Source organism: Lithobates pipiens, unplaced genomic scaffold (genome assembly GCF_037356315.1).
Source record: "Lithobates pipiens isolate NorthernLeopardFrog02 unplaced genomic scaffold, aLitPip1_a1.2 Scaffold_30, whole genome shotgun sequence".
In the NCBI taxonomy this organism is placed as follows: domain Eukaryota; kingdom Metazoa; phylum Chordata; class Amphibia; order Anura; family Ranidae; genus Lithobates; species Lithobates pipiens.
Window position 1 is genome coordinate 169,141,599 of NW_027507791.1, and position 21,295 is coordinate 169,162,893.

General features: G+C 45.3%; 1 protein-coding gene across 2 annotated transcripts in view; it reads left to right on the forward strand.

Annotated features, from left to right (window-relative positions):
• Positions 1-21,295, forward strand: part of LOC143943349 (cysteine-rich protein 1) — a 67,454-nt gene that overhangs the window by 4,538 nt on the left and 41,621 nt on the right. The window contains exon 1 of one of the 2 annotated variants that reach the window (XM_077465067.1): positions 883-937. The exons of the other annotated variant lie outside the window; for it this stretch is intronic. Within the exon in view, the coding sequence (XP_077321193.1) occupies positions 898-937 (40 nt within the window). The 5' untranslated portion in view covers positions 883-897. Of the gene's footprint in view, positions 1-882; positions 938-21,295 lie in introns of those variants that run through there. 2 annotated transcript variants of the gene reach the window in all.

Genomic DNA, 21,295 nt, shown 5'->3' on the forward strand with positions numbered 1-21,295 from the left:
GTACGGTTGTTGGGTGTGGGCAGAATAAGCTTCTCTGAAGAGGCGAGTTTTCAGGGATCGTCTAAAAGCAAACAGAGTAGGAAATAATCGGACAGATTAAGGTAGGGAGTTCCATAGGATTTTAGAGGCAACTATCATCTTTTTATTCTACAGTGCCTCTGCTTTAAAAAAAAAAAATATAATATTCAGGGGGTTTTAGTAATCATATTGCCAAAAATGAAGATTTTTACATGTGTGCAAAAAAAGTAAGAAAAAAAATGCTTTAATACCAAACTAGTGAAGAACATTACTATTAGTCCCATACACATTATCAGATTTTCTGAAGATTTTTTCCGTCAGATTTACCAAAACCATATAATATGAGGTCAAACCAATTAGTTTCAAGTTCCAATTTGTATGCAATCAGGCAGGCCCTTGCAATACATGGTTTTGGTAAATCTGAAGACAAAAATCAGCAGAAAATCTGAAAGTGTGTATGGGGCTTAAAAGCCTGCATGCCTGCAGGGTCAGGGAAGCTACAACCCTAGTAACAAATTCAAATCAGGGAGTCACACAGCAGGCCAATGAAGGCGAGCACAGCAATTTTGTGAAGGGCATTTTTAAAAGTCTTAAATGGCTTATAGGTTCACTTCAATGCAAACACATAAAACCTAAAATATGTAATTTACTAACTTGCAGAATAGATTCTGCAGGTATTCAATGTATTTTTGCTACATATGTGCAGGCTTAAGGGTTAAAGTTATAATGTATTTGTGACAGAAGACCTTTTCACATCTATATCTAAGCCGTGTGCAAAGTATGTTCCCCTCCTATCCTTGCCCCTCCCAACTCTGAACAAAAACAGTAGCTGAGTTGCTGTGCACAATATTAAAATGTTCCTACATCATAAGAATCAACATGTCCAAGTGTCCTAAGTGCCAGAAAGGAGTGTATTTTGGTAAGTACAATACATACAGCCTTTTATCTGACAACACACTGTAAAGACTTGCTGTGAACCATAGCAATAAGATTTCATTGGTTTAGGTGCTTTCAAGCAATATCTGCTTTTTCTGGTAATGCAAATAATGATAATACTTAAAGGGTAACTCCACTTTTGTGAGGAAAAAAAGCAAATGGAAAAAAAATTATAGCACAACAAAGGCTTATATATACATTGCAAGGTTACAATCCTTGTAATGTATATAGATCACCCAGAGGGGAATGTTTTTTTCTCAACAAAAGTGGAGTTACTCTTTAAGACATGAATGGGTGGGAGTTTACGTGTACAAAGGATAGTCAACCATCTTATCATTCTGACTAAATTCTAAAATCTCAATATTATTGGATCCTCTAGGTGACTGTACTTTGCTCATCACCATTGTCCATTGCAGAGACCTTTGCAAATATTGCTTAGATTTACCGTATTAAAAAAATATAAGATTCTAGTATTTTTGGGCAAATGAACAGCTTGTACTCTGGTGATAATCACTGACTAGTCAAACACAGAGTTCACATACTGTACATTTCTGTAAAGTCAGTAATGTGACGGTGCAGATAAAGTATCATTTGGTAAAGCAAGGATCATTTTGTCAAATGCTGAACAAATTCAAAATGGTGAAAATACTATCCGGGAGACATTCATAAAATCAAAGTTACACTTACCGGTAATGTCTTTTCCAGGAGTCTCAGGACAGCCACCTCCAAGAGACCTTGGCTCATCCCTTCACAGGAAACACCGCCCCAGTTTCAAAGCACACCTTGCCCTACCAGCCCTTCAGTTTTCCAAGAGTACCCCAGGCCAGCTGGGGAGACACAAGAACACATCAAAATAATCTATGACCCTCCTGACGGTTTCTGTGTCAGGAACTTTGACAAACATTTTTAGAGTGGGTACTGGTGCTGTCATGAAAGACTCCTGGAAAAGACGTTACCAGTAAGTGTAACTTTGATTTTCCCTAATGGTCTTTCAGGACAGCCATCTCAGAGGATAAACAAGCACTTACCCTTTGGGAAGGACCACAGCTTGAAGGACCCTTTCACCCAAAGGCCTGATCCTTAGCAGATAACAGGTCCAACCTCTAGTGCTTGAAAAACTTGGTAAACCTGGACCATGTTGCAGCCCTATAGATCTGCTCTGACATAGCACCCTCCCTTTCCACCTGCGATGCTACCATAGCCCTGGTGGAATGAGCCCTGATACCCTTTGGAACTTCCAACCTGCTTAATACGTAAGCCTGACTAATAGCTAACTTTGCCATCTTGCTATTGTACGTTTAGAAGCTTTTGCCCCCTTGTTAGCCCCTGAAAATATAACAAAAAAGGAATCCGTCTTCCTAAATTACTTTGTACTATCAATGTACTGAAGAACGCACCTTCTTATGTCCAGCCTATGAAAATCATGCTCCTGTTCACCCACAGGATTCAAACAAAATGTAAGTGAGACGGGAGTTACTTTGGGCGGAGGGCTTGTGGAATCCAGCTTACCTTAGAGAGGTGGGGAAACTCCTTGTCCAGCTTCCCCGGCACACTATCAGATGTTCTGCTGATTTTTTCCTTCAGATTTACCGAAACCATATAATATGAGGTCAAACCTTAGGAGTTTTAATTTGTATGCAATCAGGCAGGCCCTTGCACTACATGGTTTTGGTAAATCTGAAGATAAAAATCAGCAGAAAATCTGATAGTGTGTATGGGACTTAACAGACACAAGTATATATCCCTGGAGACAATCCCCCTCTTTGTTGGCATAGAGACACAGGGTGGGATAAACTTTAAATCCAATGACATAAGGCACAGTGTCAGAAACCATGAATCAGACTGAGACAGAAGTACAATTAAATCACACTTGTTTATTAATAAAAATAAAAAGGTAAATAGAAAAAGCATAGTCAAGCACAGTCAGAGTCCAGTAACCAGATCGGATAGTCAGCCAGTCCAAAGTTCATTAACCAGATCGGGTAATCAGCCAGGCCTGAAAATATTTACAAAGATACTCGCATCTCGCCTACAGTCATTTATGACGCAACTGGTCCATTTGGACCAAGTGGGGTTTGTCCCCACACATGAAGCTAGGGATAGTACAATTAAGGTCCTGAACTTAATTCAATATGCAAATCACAGGAAGCTGCCGAGTATCTTTGTCAATACAGACGCAGAAAAGGCCTTCGATTGGGTCAATTGGCCCTTTATGTTAGGAGTCTTAAAACAAATGGGCTTTGGTGATCGAATGTTAGATTGGATAGCAGGAATATATTCAAAGCCACAAGCATTGGTGAAGGTGAATGGGATAAACTCTGAAACTTTTCCAATATCCAATGGGACGCGTCAGGGATGTCCCCTGTCGCCTCTTTTATTCGCGTTGTCATTAGAACCTTTGTTAAATAGAATTAGACAGAACCCCGATATTAAAGGTATTCCCTTAGCGGATCAGGAATATAAACTTTCAGTATAAGCGGATGATTTATTATTTTCACTCTCTAGTCCACAAATATCACTACCTAATCTATTGGAGGAAATAGAGCGTTACGGAGCTCTGTCTAGTTTTAAAATAAACGATAGCAAGTCAGAGGCGATAGGGATATCACTGGAGGGCTCCATTCAAAAAAATTTAGAGGACAATTTTAAGTTTAAATGGACAGCTACAGCGCTGAACTATTTAGGGATACAGATTCCACCTAATTTAATAGACACATATGCATTGAACTTCCCACCCTTATTAAGGGAAATTAGTACAACGTTGAATGTATGGAGTAAATCCTCACATTCCTGGTTTGGGAGAAGTAATATTTTGAAAATGAACATAGTCCCCAAGTTTCTTTATCTGTTTCAGGCACTACCAATCCGGATTCCACAGGCCTTTTTTAGTAAAATTCGAACAATTTTTACAAAGTTTATATGGGCAAGTAAGCGTCCTAGGATTAATAGGAAGCTACTATCAATGCCTAAAGAGGCGGGTGGAATCGCAGCACCGGATTTATACAAATACTACCAGGCTACTCAGCTTGGTAGAATTCTGGATTGGTGCCGACATAGAGACAGTAAAAGGTGGGTCGCTATGGAACAACAAGTAAGCCCCATTCCCTTAGATAGAGCCATGTGGTGCGGTACGGCTATACCTCCTTTATTAAGAGCTCATCCTTTAATAGGACCTACGCTCCAGATGGGAGCTAAGGCCGTACGTATCCCCAGAATCTCAACAGCAAAATCTCCCTTATTTCCCATTCTTGGGAACCCACATTTTCTGCCTGGTCTGGAACCAGGAATATTTGGGAATTTAAGAGAGAGGGGATGTTTTCAGGCATCACACTTCTTGAAGTCTAAAAAATGACTATCAATAGAAATGTTAATGCGATTAGGAGGACAATATGAATTACCCCTATGGCAGGCGTTACAGGTTAAACATTTCTTGGACACTTTGGGATCGTCTGAGGATTTTGATCGACCACTTACTAGGTTTGAAGAGTATTGTGAGAAGAAGGAGCCCCTCTCTCATATTATTTCTAAAATATATGCTTTACTAGTCTCTCCTTTGGAGGCTATTGATATAATGAGTTTGGATAAATGGGAAAGAGATCTCGGACAAACCTTTACCCCGGCCCAACGTCAGAAAATAATACATTTGACTTTTAAATCATCTAGATGTGTCAAGATACAGGAATTAAATTATAAAGTACTAATGCATTGGTACTATACTCCATCACGAATGCATACTTTTTTTCTCAGAGTCATCGGATAGGTGTTGGAGGTGCGGTAAAGAGAGAGGCACTATTGTCCATATTTTTTGCCATTGCCCAGTGATTAGACAGTTTTGGGAAGCGGTTCGGAAAATTTCTCAATTGTTTACTGAATATCATCTTGAGGAAGACCCGGCCTTTTTTCTACTACATTGTACACATATCCCATTAGGGAGATACAAGAATTCAATGCTATGTCACTTGGTGAATGCAGCTAAAAGCTGCATCACCATTTGTTGGAAGGAAACGGGGGCTCCGCGAATTTCGCAATGGTTAAATAAAGTAAGGAAAATTGGGATCATGGAGAGTTTGATCCCTATGCCTCCCGAGGAAAGGGAAGCTATAGCGCAAGTCTGGGCCCCATGGGAAATATTTTCACAGTCAGAGGAAGGGAAGAGGTTGATTGGAGAGGAAACTGAGGACTAGATTAATTGGTTGAGTGATGTAAACCTTACCTTTTGGAGGGGTGATGCCGGACTCCTCCCCTTTTCTCCCTCTTCCCTATCCTCTTTCTGTTCCTCCCCCCCTTTTTTTTTTTTTCTTCCAAGGGAGAAGGAAGGGAACCGTTATGGAGAATTGATACTGTATTGATATCGTACTGATATTGTTTTGTTTATAAAAATGGCAAGATATGGTTATTAGAAAGTGTTTCTTATATATAATTATTATTAATAACCCATGTACTGTATTTTTTGCAAAGAAATAAAGAATTTAAAAAAAAATCAGCCAGGCCTGAAGTCAGGGATCCAAGGACTGCAAGCAGGATTCCTTATCAGAAGGGATGTCAGCAAGCCAGTCTTGAAACAAACAGCAGGAGATGGTTCCTTGATGTGACCAACGCGAAGGCAGAGGAGAAATGAGCTGGAAGGCTTTAAATAGGCAGATCAGGCGAGCATCATCGGGGACAGATGGTAACTGTGGAGTGAGAAGAGAGCTGGCAGTTAACCAACAGCTGAGCAGCCAGCCCAGATGAGGAAGGGCTAAGCCAGCCCTGACAGTACACCCTCCTCAATGACCCCTCTCCCTCAGAGGGCCACCAAGCTTGAGGGGAAACCATCTATAGAACTCGCGGAGGAGGACAGGGGCATGTATGTCAGAGGATGAAACCCAGGAGCGTTCCTCCGGACCATAGCCCTTCCAATGCACCAGGTACTGTATGCGCCCACGGAACCTACGGGTGTCAACAGTGGATTGTACCTCATACTCCTCATGGTTCTCAACCTGAATAGGATGAGGACGTGGCACCGAGGTGGTAAATCGGTTACAGACCAACGGTTTCAATAAGGAGACATGAAATACATTTGAGATGCGCATACTAGGAGGAAGGTCCAACGCGTAAGCTACTGGGTTAATCCTGCAAAGGATACGGAAAGGCCCAATAAATCGAGGTGCAAACTTCAGTGAGGGAATACGGAGTCGGAGGTTGCGAGATGACAGCCAGACCCTGTCCCCAACCTGGTAGGAAGGCACAGGCAGGCGTCTGCGGTCAGCATGGAGTCTGTACCTATCATTAGCATGACGCAAAGCCTCCTGCTCCAAGTGGAACGAAGACCACGGAGATGCTCCTCTAACGCAGGAATACTCTGCGGAACAAACGAGTCAGGCAACATGGAAGTTTGGAAACCATAATTCGCCATAAATGGAGACAATCGGGAGGCAGAAGTCAAGGCACTGTTGTGAGCAATCTCTGCCCAAGGTAATAGGTCAGACCAGTTGTTATGATGGTCAGAAATATAGCAACGTAGGAATTGCTCCAAGGACTGATTGGCTCATTCTGCAGCCCCGTGAGACTGCGGGTGATACACAGAAGAGAACGCAAGCTGGATCCCCAACTGTGCACAAAAGGCTCGCCAGAACTGGGAGACAAACTGACTGCCCCTGTCCGAGACAATCACCTTGGGTAGCCCATTTAAGCGAAAGATCTCCCGAGCAAAAATGGAAGCCAGTTCCTTAGAGGTGGGCAACTTAAGTGGAATACAATGACACATCTTTGAGAACCGGTCAACCACCATAAGGATAACAGTGTTGCCTTGGGAGTTGGACAATTCCACAATGAAATCCATAGACAGGTGAGTCCAGGGCCTCTCTCCATTGGGTATGGGTTGTAGGAGGCCCACTGGAAGGTGTCGTGGAGTCTTACTCTGAGCACACACGGGACAGGCAGCTACGAAGGCAGTAACATCAGCCCGTAGACTAGACCACCAGAATTGTTGGGAGATGGCCCAAATGAATTGATTCTTCCCAGAATGGCCAGCTGCCTTGGGAGAACGGTAAGTCTGGAGCACTGCAGTACGGAGACTCTCTGGGACAAAGCAGCGCTCACAAGGTTTGTCAGGAGGAGCATGGACCTGAGCAGCAAGAATTTTGTCACCCAAAGGAGAAGTAAGACTGGTGCGAACCGTAGCCAAGATACGATCAGGAAGAATCATAGGAACCAGAACCGACTCCGACTTGGAAGTGGAGGAAAATTGTCATGACAAGGCATCAGCCCTTACATTCTTAGTACCGGGTAAGAATGAGACAATGTAATTAAAGCTTGACAAGAAAAGAGCCCATCATGCCCTTCTGGGAGAGAGTCGCTTAGCCTCAGACAAGAATGTAAGATTCTTATGGTCAGTAAGAATAAGAACGGGCACAGTGGTACCTTCAAGGAGATGTCTCCATTCTTTCAGGGCTAAAATTATCGCCAACAGTTCTCTGTCACCAATCTCATAATTGCACTCAGCAGATGACAATTTCTTGGAAAAGTAGCCACACGGATGCATAGCGCTCTCAGAGTTAGAACGTTGAGACAGAAGGGCTCCAACTCCAGTCTCAGACGCATCAATTTCTAGGATAAAAGGCAATGTAGGATCAGGATGTGCCAACACCGGAGCAGAAACAAAGGCAGCCTTGAGCGTCTCAAAGGCCTTAATGGACTCCGGAGACCAACTCTGTGGGTTACCGTCCTTTCTGGTCATATCAGTCAGAGGCTTGACCAGAGATGAGAAGTTACGAATAAACTTCCGATAGTAGTTGTCAAAGCCCAGGAAACGCTGCAGAGGACGTAAACCCACGGGTCGAGGCCACTGTAGGACTGCCGAAAGTTTCTCTGGGTCCATCGAAAAACCAGCAGTGTAAATGACATAGCCCAGGAATGTAACCTGTTCACGATGGAACTCGCACTTCTCCAGTTTACAATAGAGATTGTTCTCTCTTAGTTCCTGAAGCACACGACAGACATCTGTGTGGTGGCTCTCCAGGCACTTGGAAAATATGAGGCTATCATCAAGATAAACCACCACACACAATTGCAACAAATCTCAGAAGACATCGTTAATAAATTCCTGGAAAACTGCTGGGGCGTTACAAAGGCAAAAAGGCATTACCAGGTATTCATAATGGTCTGTTCTGGTATTAAACGCTGTTTTCCACTTGTCGCCCTCCTTAATGTGCACAAGATTGTATGCCCCTCTCAAGTCAAGCTTCGTGAAAACCGTTGCTCCCTTGAAGCGGTCAAATAACTCTGTTATCGGGTAGGCATTCTTAATCGTGACACGATTGAGACCCCTATAATCTATACAAGGTCTCAGTTCACGCTCTTATTTTTCACAAAGAAGAAACCAGCACCAGCAGGAGAAGAGGATTTGCGGATGAAACCTCGAGAAAGTGCGTTAGCAACATACTCCTCCATGGCCTTATCCTCCAAGACTGACAAAGGGTAAACCCGGCCACAAGGAAGTATGGCACCAGGTCAATTGCGCAATCATAAGACCGGTGTGCAGGCAAACTACCGGCTTGACCTTTATCAAAGACATTGCCAAAATCACTGCAATCCTCGGGCAGGGAGGGGGTGAAGCGGTGCACAGGACCTTGGATAACTTCAGGAAGCATGTCTCACTGCATTGTGGTGACCAGGAGAGAACCTCAGCATGGAGCTAATCAAAATAGGGGTTGTGCCTCTGTAACCAAGGATAATCAATAACCAGCGGAAACCTGAGTGAGGAAATAACTTGGAATTGGATTATCTCATGGTGAAGAGCCCCTATGGTCATGGACAACGGAACCGTCTCATGAGTCTCATGGGCAGGCTGTAAAGGTCTCCCGTCAAGAGCCTCAATAGCAAATGGAGTGTCACGCAGCTGCAGCGGAATCAAGTGCTGCGAAACAAATGCAGCATCAATGAACAGGCCAGCAGCCCCAGAGTCAATTAGAGCCTGTATCTCGATGGACGACTCAGCCCAAGAAAGGGTGACCAAAACCAGGGGCTTATCCTTCTGGATAACTGGGGACAAAACAACGCCACCTAAGGTCTGTCCATGACAGGACCTCAAGGTTCGGGCGTTTCTTGGACGGGTAGGACAAGACTTCAAAAAGTGACCTGCCTGGCCACCATAAAGGCACAATCTCTCCCTTCTCCTAAAGGCTCTCTAATCCGCAGAGAGACGTGTGAAGCCCAGGTGCATGGGTTCATCTTCACTGACCAACTCGGTACCAGGAGGCATGGGAGGTGAGGGAGGCATGGGTGGGACTAAAAGCTCAGAGGCAAACGTACAGAAGGCTTCCGCAAGCGCTCCTTAAGAGAAAGTCTTTCTCTGAGTCTGGAGTCAATGAGGATGGCAAACAAGATCAAGCTCTCCAGCTCAGTGGGTATATCTCGGGCTGCTATCTCATCCTTGATGGAATCCGAGAGACCATGAGAAAAAACAGCCACGAGGGCCTCATTGTTCCAAGCAACCTCTGCTGCCAGAGTATGGAATTCAATGGCGTAGTCGGCAACAGTTCTCGTACTCTGTTTGATGGACATGAGGCACTTGGCAGCAGAAGCTGAGCGTGTGGGAACGTCAAAAACCCTTTTAAAGGAGGCCACAAACTGAGGGTAACTCAAGACAACAGGTTTTTGCGTCTCCCATAGAGGATAAGCCCAGGCCAAGGCTCTCTCAGAAAGCAAAGATATCATGAAACCTACTTTGCTTCTGTCCATGGGAAACGCCTGGGGCAGCATTTCGAAGTATATCTCAACCTGATTGAGAAACCCTCTGCATTGAACTGGATTGCCCCCAAATCGCTGGGGAAGCAGAGCAGAACCAGACATACCTCATATAGAAGTAATACACGAGGCAGGTGCCTGCACAGAGACTGGCGCAGCAGCAGGGGCGGAGTTGTACCGGAGCAGCCACCATGGGGGATTCCAGGTGAGCCGTGCGATTCAGGAGCATTTGTAACGCCAAGGCAAACTGATCCATGCGGTGATCTTGCTCATCCAATCTGGAAAAAATATTACCAACAAGTGGATTGACTGTATCTTCTGAATTCATGCCCTTCGCGTACTGTCAGAAACCACGAATCAGACTGAGACAGAAGTACAATTAAATCACACTTGTTTATTAATAAAAATAAAAAGGTAAATAGAAAAAGCGTAGTCAAGCATAGCAGAGTCCAGTAACCAGATTGGGTAGTCAGCCAGTCCAAAGTTCATAAACCAGATCGGGTAATCAGCCAGGCCTGAAGTCAGGGATCCGAGGAGAGCAACTGCATGCAGGATAAGGAGCCAGGAGGGATGTCAGCAAGCCAGTCTTGAAACAAACAGCAGTAGATGGTTCCTTGATGTGACCAACGTGAAGGCAGAGGAGAAATGAGCTGGACGGCTTTAAATAGGCAGATCAGACGAGCATCATCGGGAACAGCTGGTAACTGTGGAGTGAGAAGAGAGCTGGCAATTAGCCGACAGCTGAGCGGCCAGTCCAGATGAGGAAGGGCTAAGCCAACCCTGACACACAGTTACATTCAAACTTTTCAACAAATGTTATAAATAAAAACAGGGCAAGCAGACAACTTTGTCAGTGGGAAGGGTACTTGAATAAGCTTTTCCCCTTGGAGATATGAACAAGGAGTTTACTGACCTCTCTAAGCCCCTGTACACACGGTCGGAGATTTCGACAACCAAATCCGTCAGATTTTGTCCGTCGGATCTTGTCCGAAACTGTTGCATACACACGGTCGGACTAAGTTGTCGAAAAATCCGATCATTCAGAACGGGATGACGTAATTTCGTTACGATGGGACTACGTTCAGGCTAGTAGCCAATAGCTTTGATGTAGGAATTTGATCTGAGCATGCGTGGCACTTTGTCCGATCAAAATTCTCTACACATGATCGAACCAGTTGGTTGGAAAATATTTCCAACAAGTTGGAAAATTGGGTCCGACGGATATTCCGACGGAATCAGTCCGATGCATACCACACACAGTCGGATTATCCGACAACACGGTCCGATAGGACACATTCCAACGGATTCTCCGACCGTGTGTACAAGGCTTGAGGTAAACTGGGTTCCACAGGCCCCCCACCCACAGTAACTCCCATCACATTATATATATATATATATATATAGTATCTCACAAAAGTGATACCCCTCACATTTTTGTAAATATTTTATTATATCTTTTAATTTTTTTTTTCTTCAATACATTTTTATTGAGAAATGAAATACACGTAACAATGAGTACATGGCAAAAATAACCAGTAATCCTCATAATAGCTTTTGGTACAAACATAAAAATATGTAAGGACATCCTGCACGGGTAATAGAACACCTCATGAATTGTCAAGCGTTAATATATGCCTATTGTCTTACAATAAACACTATCCTCTATTATACCGTATAACAGTAAAATTTAAAAAAATGCTAATAGTGAATGACAGAAAAGGGGGGAAAAAATTTAGTGGGGAGCAGAAGTGAAAAAGGAGTAGGGGATGGGGGTGGGGGAGGGTAGGGTGAAGGAATAGGATCCCTGCCTCTTCCAGATGCTTACATATACAGTTACCCACTGAGATGCATGTTAGACAGGTTGCGACTTGATTTCCACTTAGGCGGGTGAAAATTTAAAGGCAAACCAGCAGGACCATATTTTTTTGATAAATCAGATTTGTTTCTAAGGGAATGTGTGAGGTCTTCCATATGGTAAGTATGGTCAAACTTCTGCCAACCACTGACCAGTTGGGATAATGGGCTGTTTCGAATGCCTGGGTATAAGTGCCTTTGCACTTGTATGTTTCTTGTATGTTCCCACTGGTTTGCCATTACAATTAAGCAGTACGACCCAAGGGTCATTAGGAACTGTAAAACCCTTGAATTTATTTAATCCAGTGTAAAATGGTTAACCAGAAAGGGAGAATTCATGGGCAGAACCACCACAAATGAGCAGGGGTGGTTTGTTCTCTGCATCCTCGCCAGCAGCGTGGTGATATACTCGGAAAAACCTTACAGAGCACCACTGGAGTGTAGTGCCATTTCACCATCAATTTATAGTTCACTTCAGCTATTTTAGTAGACACCGAAGAGGTATGTGTTAGTTGTAGAGTTGTAGATTGCTGGGCCTCAGACAGTGGTTTTTGTAGGTCCTACTCCCATCTATGTAGGAAAGTCAGCTTGTCTTTTGAGGATAGAGCAAGTAAGGCTTGGTAGGAGTAGGAAATGGGTTTAGCAATCGGTTGATTTTCCACCCAAGCCGATTCGATCTGAGTCAATTACGAGATAGAGCCTAATGCTTTTGGGAGTGATTTTATAAAAGCGGAAAGTTGATAGAATCTCCATTGGTCCAGGAATGACACTGCTGCGGATGGCAGAAGGGACGCAAGAGGTAGAATGCATGTGGTAGATGTTAATTGATGCAATAGGGTAGTGAGAGTGAGATTTAGAGTCCAGGGTCCCCGGTGAGAAGTAGGCATGCCCAGACAACTGCATGAGGGGAGAATTATGTGGCCATTTGTGTGTTTTGCACAGGGAGTCCCATATCATAAATGTGGACCACATGAGAGGCGAGGTGGATGTGGACAGGTTCCTGAATTCCATATCCATATTCTAGGGAATAGATCCACACCACTAAATTCAGATTCAAGGGCCACCCACAACTTAGAGTCTTTGTGGTATTTCCAGTCTGAGATTCTATTTAATACAACCACTAAGAAATAACCCTTAATGTCTGATAGGGCTAGCCCGCCACTACGTTTAGATCTAGTGAGCAAGTTTTTGGTGATTCTAGGTCGCTTACAGTTCCAGATTTATTTGCAGATTAATGATTGTATCAGTTTAAAGAATCCCGGAGGGATTCTATATGGAATCACCTGGAACAGGAATAGCAGCCTGAGCAATATGTTCATCTTCACTATACTTATTCTCCCCAACCATGAGTGTGTGATTTGGGTCCACTTATGTAGATCAGCCCTTATCACATGTTCAGTAGGGGCATGAATTTCACAACGAAACAAAGAGATTAGTTTAGGAGTAAGGAATATACCTGAATATTTCATTGAGTGATTTTGCCAGCTAAATGGGAAGGATGGCTTCAAGCGAATGACGCTCGTGTGAGGGATGGATATATTTAGTATTTTGAATTTTGACATGTTTATTTTGAAGTTGGAAATAGTGCCGAATGTTGTAAAGGCTTACATTAAGCTAGGGAGGGATATGAGAGGTTGTTAAACATAAAACAGAATGTCATCCCCGTAAGCTGTGTATTTATGTTCTGTGTTGCCTATGGTGATTCTGTGGATGTTAGGGTTGTGTCTTATCATGGATAGGAACAGTTCTAGGGAGAGGGCAAATAGGATGGGGAAGAGGGGACACCCCTGGCGAGTGCCATTGTGAAATATGAAAGGATCACTTAATGTGCCGTTTATACGCAGTTGAGCCGTAGGAATACTGTAGAGAGCTGAGATCCGACTCAAAAGAGAAGATCCAATTCCCAGGTGTGACAATGTAACCATAAGAAATTTCCAGTCCACCCTGTCAAAAGAAAGGCGGAGTAAAGAAAGAATGTACTAGACGTAGGGCCAGCATGACAGGCATTAAAGCTTCTTAGGCACCTAGTTTAAGGGCATAGGATAGGTCAGTAATTTGCTTGGGGCAGAGTTTTAGCTGGGAGGAGAATACGATGGTAAAGCTGAAGGGGAGGACTTCAGTCAGAAAAGGAAAGTGAGCAACTTGCGGAGAAACTTCAACTTAGCAACTTCATCAGTAATACCCCTCTACAGAATTGTCTCATGGCTTGATGGCCCAGTTGCGGGCAGCGGCCACTGTGCATGCCACAGTGTGGCTACATGACCAGGTCAGGTGCTGCTGGGAGTCAGGCGGGGGGTTCCACTCCTGCCCCCCCCTCCCCTGACATGTGCTCGCGGGTCTAGGCCTCCAGAGTGCCTTAGCCCTGACTCAGCTCCCAGGGTCCAGCGCCACCTCAGGAGCCCCACCAAGTACACTTCCAGGACCCTCCAGCCCACGCACACAAGCGCCGACCAGCTGTGGTGCTGTGAGGGCTTACCTAGGTTGGAGTCCATGACGCAGAGATGTAGGCTCGCCCTTGCAAATAGACACAGCCCACGTTAACAAAGAGATAATCTACCTGGGCTGTGAATCTGTGCACGGGGGCTTGACAGGAATTTGCCAAAGGATTGTGCAGGTAAAGCCGTAGTCAGGGATTCCAGAAGTCAGAATAAACAATATACAAGCTAGGGTCGGAAGCTGGGGTCAGTCTTGGAACACTGTAACTTGAACACAGGAACCTTTGGCGACAAGAGACAATGAACTGACCAAGCCCTCAAAGTGAGGCAGTGTTTTATACCCAGCTGATTAGGTAACCTGCCACAGCTGATCCAAGAGTGACAGGTACAAACAGAATTGCCCACAGTACTTTATGCAAAACTAGGCATGGCTGGAAAGCAGGCAGAGTAGAACTGAGGTGTGGCTCAGTGGTAAAGAAACAGGAGCAAGAACAAACAGTCATTAGTTCAATACCACCCAGAGCCACTTGGGGCGCGACCACGCCTGGCTGTCTAAAAGACACGGTAGGGACCGTGACAGTTCCTTCCCCTTAGGAATGCCCTCAGAGGATGGAACAGTCTATTTCCTTTGGGCTTTCTTTGTTTTAAAAGTTCCAGCTGGGGAGACTTTTGTCGCTCGCAAGGCTCTTTCGAAAGTCTTCAGGTCCTGCTTACGGACTATGGTGCCATTTGAGGCATACGTGCAGTCAGGAGGTAGTGGGGACACTGGCACAGGAACTTCAAGCGGGGACCCCGACACAGAAACTTCAAGCCGGGACACCGACACAGGAACTTCAAGCGGGGACACCGACACAGGAACTTCAAGCCGGGACACCGACACAGGAACTTCAAGCCGGGACACCGACACAGGAACTTCAAGCCGGGACACCGACACAGGAACTTCAAGCGGGGACACCGACACGGGAACTTCAACTGGGGACACAGGCACAGGAACTTCAACCTGGATAGCAGGCAGAAATTTAGGGGTAGCAGGAAGGATCCTAGAAGTACCCACTTTTTTAGAACCTTTGGCCGAGGTGGGTGAATTGGACAGAGAGAGATAAGATGCCCTTTCCCCCCACAGTAAAAACAAAGACCACAGTCTCTCCTCCGCTCTCTTTCACCTTGTGATAGCTTGGGCCGGATGGCCCCAATCTCCATGGGTTCCACGTCTCCCAAGGAAGGTGTGACCTTAGGAGCGTCTAGGCTTTGTGGGGTAAGGACTTCAGCTTCATGGCTTGGAACATACTGTGATGGCATGGAGTCGTATCTGTACCGGGTACTCCTGTCCCTGGATACCCGCAGGCCACGTGAGCAGAGAGCAGACTTGGGAACTCTGGTTTTCTTAGAAACAGGAATGTAAGAGTCCAGAGAAAACATGAATTCTTCCCAGCTATCCAAGACTGGACTCCTTTCCTGTAAAAGCTGATGAGCCCATGTTTTGCATTGTCCAGTGAGCAGGTTGATGGAAGCATGAATCTTAATATAGTCGGTGGCATAGGTCCTAAGCTTAAGGGCAAACAACAGCTCACAATCCATCTTAAAACAAAAGAAGGATGCACGATTACCCTCAAACTTCTCAGGCATCAAAACAAACGGTTCCGGCCATGCAGGTTCCAGGGTTGGGTGTACTGTGCCTCTAAACAAGTGGACTTCTTGCTGCAGCTCAGCAACAGTCTGGCCCAGGCTGGAGACTTGTAGAGCAAGGGAGGTGAGCATCCTGTACAGCTCTGCGGACTCTATGGTGGTCAGTTCATTATGTGAGGTCTTACCTAGGTTGGAGTCCATGGCGCAGAGATGTAGGCTCACCCTTGCAAATAGACACAGCCCATGGTAACAAAGAGATAAGCTACCTGGGCTGTGAATCTGTGCATGGGGGCTTGACAGGAATTTGCCAAAGGATTATGCAGGTAAATCCGTAGTCAGGGATTCCAGAAGTCAGAATAAATGATATACAAGCCAGGGTCGGAAGCTGGGGTCAGTCTTGGAACACTGTAACTTAAACACAGGAACCTTTGGCAACAAGAGACAATGAACTGACCAAGCCCTCATAGCGAGGCAGTGTTTTATACCCAGCTGATTAGGTAACCTGCCACAGCTGATCCAAGAGTGACAGGTACAAACAGAATTGCCCACAGTACTTTATGCAAAACTAGGCATGGCTGGAAAGCAGGCAGAATAGAACTGAGGTGTGACTCAGAGGTAAAGAAACAGGAGCAAGAACGAACAGTCATTAGTTCAATACCACCCAGAGCCACTTGGGGCACGACCACGCCTGGCCGTCTAAAAGACACGGTCGGGACTGTGACAGGTGCCTGTGCGGCCCGGGAGGAATCCTCTTCCTCTGTGGGACCCGAGGGGTGGTGCTACAGCGCAAGTTGCTCCAGCCTGCCCCCCTGCTAATCCTCTGGTGATGGCTGTGCATGTGAGTGGATTCACGGCCAGCTTGGCAAGGGAGCATGGATACTGTGGGACCCGGCTTAATACTTGGCGCGGCCCGGGTCCCTCAGCAGCTGCCTGAACCACTGCTTTTACCTGATAACAGAGCGTTGGCCAGTGGGAGGAGGAAGGAAAAGGACGATGCCATGAGAGCAGCTTCATCCTGCTCTGCTGGGGTGAGGGCTTGATGGGTCAGTGATGATGAGCGGCCTTGGCCCTCCGGTCTACAGGCTCCAGATGACATCACCCGGCGGGTCCCAGCAACATCGGGTCAGGGCACAATGGAAATGGAAGACGCTTATATGAAGGGCAGCTGGAAGAGGAGAGTAGGGCAGAGCGCATGGAAGACCGAGCAGCATTGGAGATCCCGATCCCGATGACGGCTGATGGTGGTCTGCGGAAGCCTGGTAAGTGGCCTGTTGGCCTTACTTCTGTGTCATCTTCTGTGTGTGTGTGCCTGTTGTTGGGGGGGTTTGCATGTGGGTAGCGCAGACGCTTTGGGGGGGGCAGGAGTTGGCATGGCTTTTGTCTGGTTTGAGGGATGTATTGGGTTGCATAGATTCTTACTGTAGAGCAGGGCCCCACATGACAGAGTGGGTTCCACCTGGGGGTTCTGGGGAGGGGAACATCGGTCCTTCTGCAACAGCAAGTCTAGTGACAGCAGCCCCCTGCTCAGGCCACTGGGCTGGCTTCGGCGACCGTAAACAGTGCTGGAATGGACAGCGGACAAGGAAAGGTTCAGAAAAGGAGGTGGACCGTGTACGCTTGGCGGAGGTATACTTTTGTTTTGAGGGACCACTAAGAGGGAAGACGGAAGTGCGTGAAAAGATTTGGAAGGGTGAGTATGAAGAAATCTGGGGAATCTATATTCCCAGTCCCTTTCCCTGTCTCAAAGAGAAGATATTAAGGGTCTGTTTAGACCCCTGACATTTCACCAACCCCCCCCCCCCCCCCAACAGGGCTCATTTAAAAAAAAAAAAAAAAAAAAAAAAAAGGAAACCTTATAAATATTTAAAAGCAAAATTGTAAAAATAATAAAAAATAAAATAAAAAAACCCGGACACCTTCCACCCCCCCCCCCCCCCCCAAAAAAAGAAAAAAAGAAAGCATTGAAAAATGTTTTTTAAATAAAAACATAAATTGTTAGAAAATAAAACTGTTAAAACATTTTTTAATAAAAATAAACTACTGGCACAGTCCACGCCTCATGAGTGCCACCTATCAGTGCCCATCAGCGCTGCATATCAGTGCCACTGTCATATGACATTAAAAAAAAGTATCGGTAATCGGTATCAGTGAGTACTTGAAAAAAAGTATTGGTACTTGTACTCGGTCTTAAAGTGGTATCAGTGCAACCCTAGTCTCCACTGACAGCAACAGGGCTGGCAACAGGGCAGAGAACTGCTGGCCTCTGCCCTCAACAAAAGATGGATTTTCTGTGGTAGTGGATGGGACTTTGGTTTCCACTGACACAACCCCAGAAAAGGATCTGGCATTTGGACAGGAAGAGGTCAGCCTTTGTTTGCAAGCACTGGGGGATTTTCATCTAGAAAAATTGGATGGGACTAAGGTCTCAGTCGGCCCCCATCCCCAACAGCATGACAAATTGACCCCAGCCACCCCGTCTTCTCTCCAGCAGCTGAAAGGACTCCCAGTGGAAAGGACCAGTCCGCACTTCACCCCACCATACAAGAGAGGCAGAGGTTGGCTGGGTGAATGCTCTGTACAGGACAATTTTTTTGGGGTACTGTGTGGGTACAGGCATTGGGGGACTGGAACTACGGACTAATTTCAAAGTCAACCTGTGTCCTGTGTTTGTCTCCTACCAAAAGGGGAGATATGTGACGGGAGTCACTTTGGGCGGAGGGCTTGTGGAACCCAGCTTACCTTAGAAAGGTCGAGGGAAACTTCTTGTCCAGTTCCCCCGGCCCCTCTTATGTGTAAGTCACCCTGTGTCTATTAGGGCCATAGGGTGACCGAGAACCCCGGTCTGGTCTGCACTAACCAGACTCAACGTATAACCACACCGGACTCAGCATTTCATTTTACCCCTGTTATCCTGGGTCTTATATGGTTTGTGTTGAAAAATGAAGATGCTCTTTCACTTGGGACAGTAATATTTATGAACAATATCCCTCAAGAAATATATAGGGATAAATTACACCTTTCTTCCCAGACCATTGCTAGATAGTTTGAGGTGGGGGTTGGTATGTGTTCAAGTGCTTGTATCACATTGTTCTATTATTTCTGTCTGCCTTGGGAGCAAATTATTACAGGGTGTGTATGTGGATTAGATTCTAAAGAGGGAGGGGGAATTCTCAAGCCGCCCCTCCTAAAGACTGTCTATGTCTGGAAAGTTGAATACACCTGTGTGTCATGTTACTGGAGGAGGTAATGTTTACCCTGCCCTGTGTCATTATTCAAAGAAGGGGGGGATTGTCCCCTGAGTGTATATATCTTTGAACCTGTGTTTGACTAAACAGTTTTATGTTTGTTACCACCTTACACTAATGTTTTGACAAGTGACTGGCTGGACTAAGGGATCTTGGATCGTGCTGGTACCGGACAAGGGATGCGTATACGGCAGACATACTCCTCTTGAGTATGGGGGTCCATCACAGTAGGCAAAACAATTTCTTGGCCTCTGTGAAACTCCAAGGCAACGTTTGGGAAAAAGGCTCTAAAAATCACTTGATCCAGAAATATTTGTAGAAAGGGAGCCCTGATTAAAAGGGCTTTGAGCACACTAACCCTCCTGGTGGTAGCAATTTAGCAATTGCAACAAAAAAAACTGTTAAAATTTAGCCGTACCTCTTGGTGGACCTCCAATGACTTTACCAGTGTGTATCTTTTTTTAAACTATGCGCTCATTCCCATCATGGGAGACCCTCCAGGAGACACATGAGATCCCTAGGCAGGAACATTTCCATTGTTTACAATTGCGCAACTGGATTTTATCTCTCCGTCGCACTGCCACCTTTCCCTTTCGCAAAGCGTCCTTTTTGAGCATACCTGTTTACACTCCCTGGGGGCCTCCAGTCTTATGTCATTGCTTTATGCCTCCCTTAATGGTAGGTTGTCTTTGTCGACCCATTCCTATGTGACACAAAGAAAGCGGTATCTTGGTTCAGTTGTTGAGGGTGAAGACTGGAGTAAGGCTTGGGCGACTATAGCAAAATGCTCATTCAATACTAACATTCTTGAGTCTGCGTATAAAGTGCTCCTGCGGTGGTACTGGGTCCTGGGAAGGCTTGCCCATGCTTAACCTGGTAGCAGTGACAGATGTTTTTGTAATTGCGGTCAGCATTGGGATGTCTTACATATATGGTGGTCATGCCCATGTCTGATAGGCTTCTAGTCCAGAGTCTTCGGCCTATTGCAATCCTTATTTCATGTAATAATTTGTAAAGATGCCTGAGTGGTTATTTTACATTGTCCTATACCAGGTCTTTTCGCGGACCAGCAGAAATTGGCCTCATACCTTTTTATATCTGCCAAGGGAACTATATATCAGGTCTTGAAGACTCTGTCTGTTGCTTTTCAGGGAGTGAAAGCCAGAATGACCACCCTGATGGTGGATGAGCAGATGTCTAGTATTTTAAAGGATCTGCATGCAAAATTCTTGAAAGTTTGGGACCCTTGGTTAACTTACTCCTGCCCGTCCCTGGCCCCGACTAGTTATGGTCGACTGTAAACTTTACCTTTCTTTTTCTTCTTTCCCCTTTTTTATTTTCTCTGTCTTTCTTTTCCTCTTCATTCTTGATATGACGGCTATTATATGGAGACTGATTTCCCTTAGGGGACAGTACAGTATAACTTGTGCTACCTTTTGGGTCCTGGCAACAGTTTACAGTTATGCTAATAATTCTACATACATACGCTGTTTCTTTTGTATGTGCCTGTTCAATATTGCCCCTGCGTGGGCAAACCATGGCTTGTCATACTCTCTCGAAAATTTAAGTGGAGGGCCACCCTGAAAAAAAAACCATTAAAAATTAGAAAAAAAATCAGAAATAAAAATGAAAAAATCTTTTTTTTATACTTACCAGAAATGCCTGTTGCTAGGCACATCATCCTAATATGCCTCTTCCTCCTCCTCCGCGGAGATGTTCGGTCTTCTCTACTCCGTGCGGCGTCTCCTGGGTAATGGGTCACGCTGTGTTCTGGGAACTGTGTGTCCCAGAACACAGCGCAACCCATTCACAAAGCGCTGCGCGACTCGTGCATGCGCAGTAGGAAAGAGGCCCTCCTCTTTAATAAAAATATTGAAACAGAAAATGTAGCCATACAAGAATTAATGGGCTCAAAAGGTTCATCTATGAGTGCTGCAGTAATTTCATTGCTTTTTCCATCTTCTGAATGTTTTCCTGTGGAAGGAAAACCTTCCGTTGTGTACAATCTAGCTTGTAGCCCAGAAACATAACCCTATGAGTAGGGACCAGGTTGGATTTTTCTAAATTCAAAAGCCAACCCAAGCTCTCTAAAGCCTTGTACACACGGTCGGAGAATCCGTCGGAATGTGTCCTATCGGACCGTGTTGTCGGATAATCTGACTGTGTGTGGTATGCATCGGACTGATTCCGTCGGAATATCCGTCGGACCCAATTTTCCAACTTGTTGGAAATATTTCCCGACCAACTGGTTCGATCGGACATACTCTGATCATGTGTAGAGAATTTTGATCGGACAAAGTGCCACGCATGCTCAGATCAAATTCCTACATCAAAGCTATTGGCTACTAGCCTGAATGTAGTCCCATCGTAACGAAATTACGTCATCACGTTCTGAAAGATCGGATTTTTGGACAACTTAGTCCGACCGTGTGTATGCAACAGTTTCGGACAAAA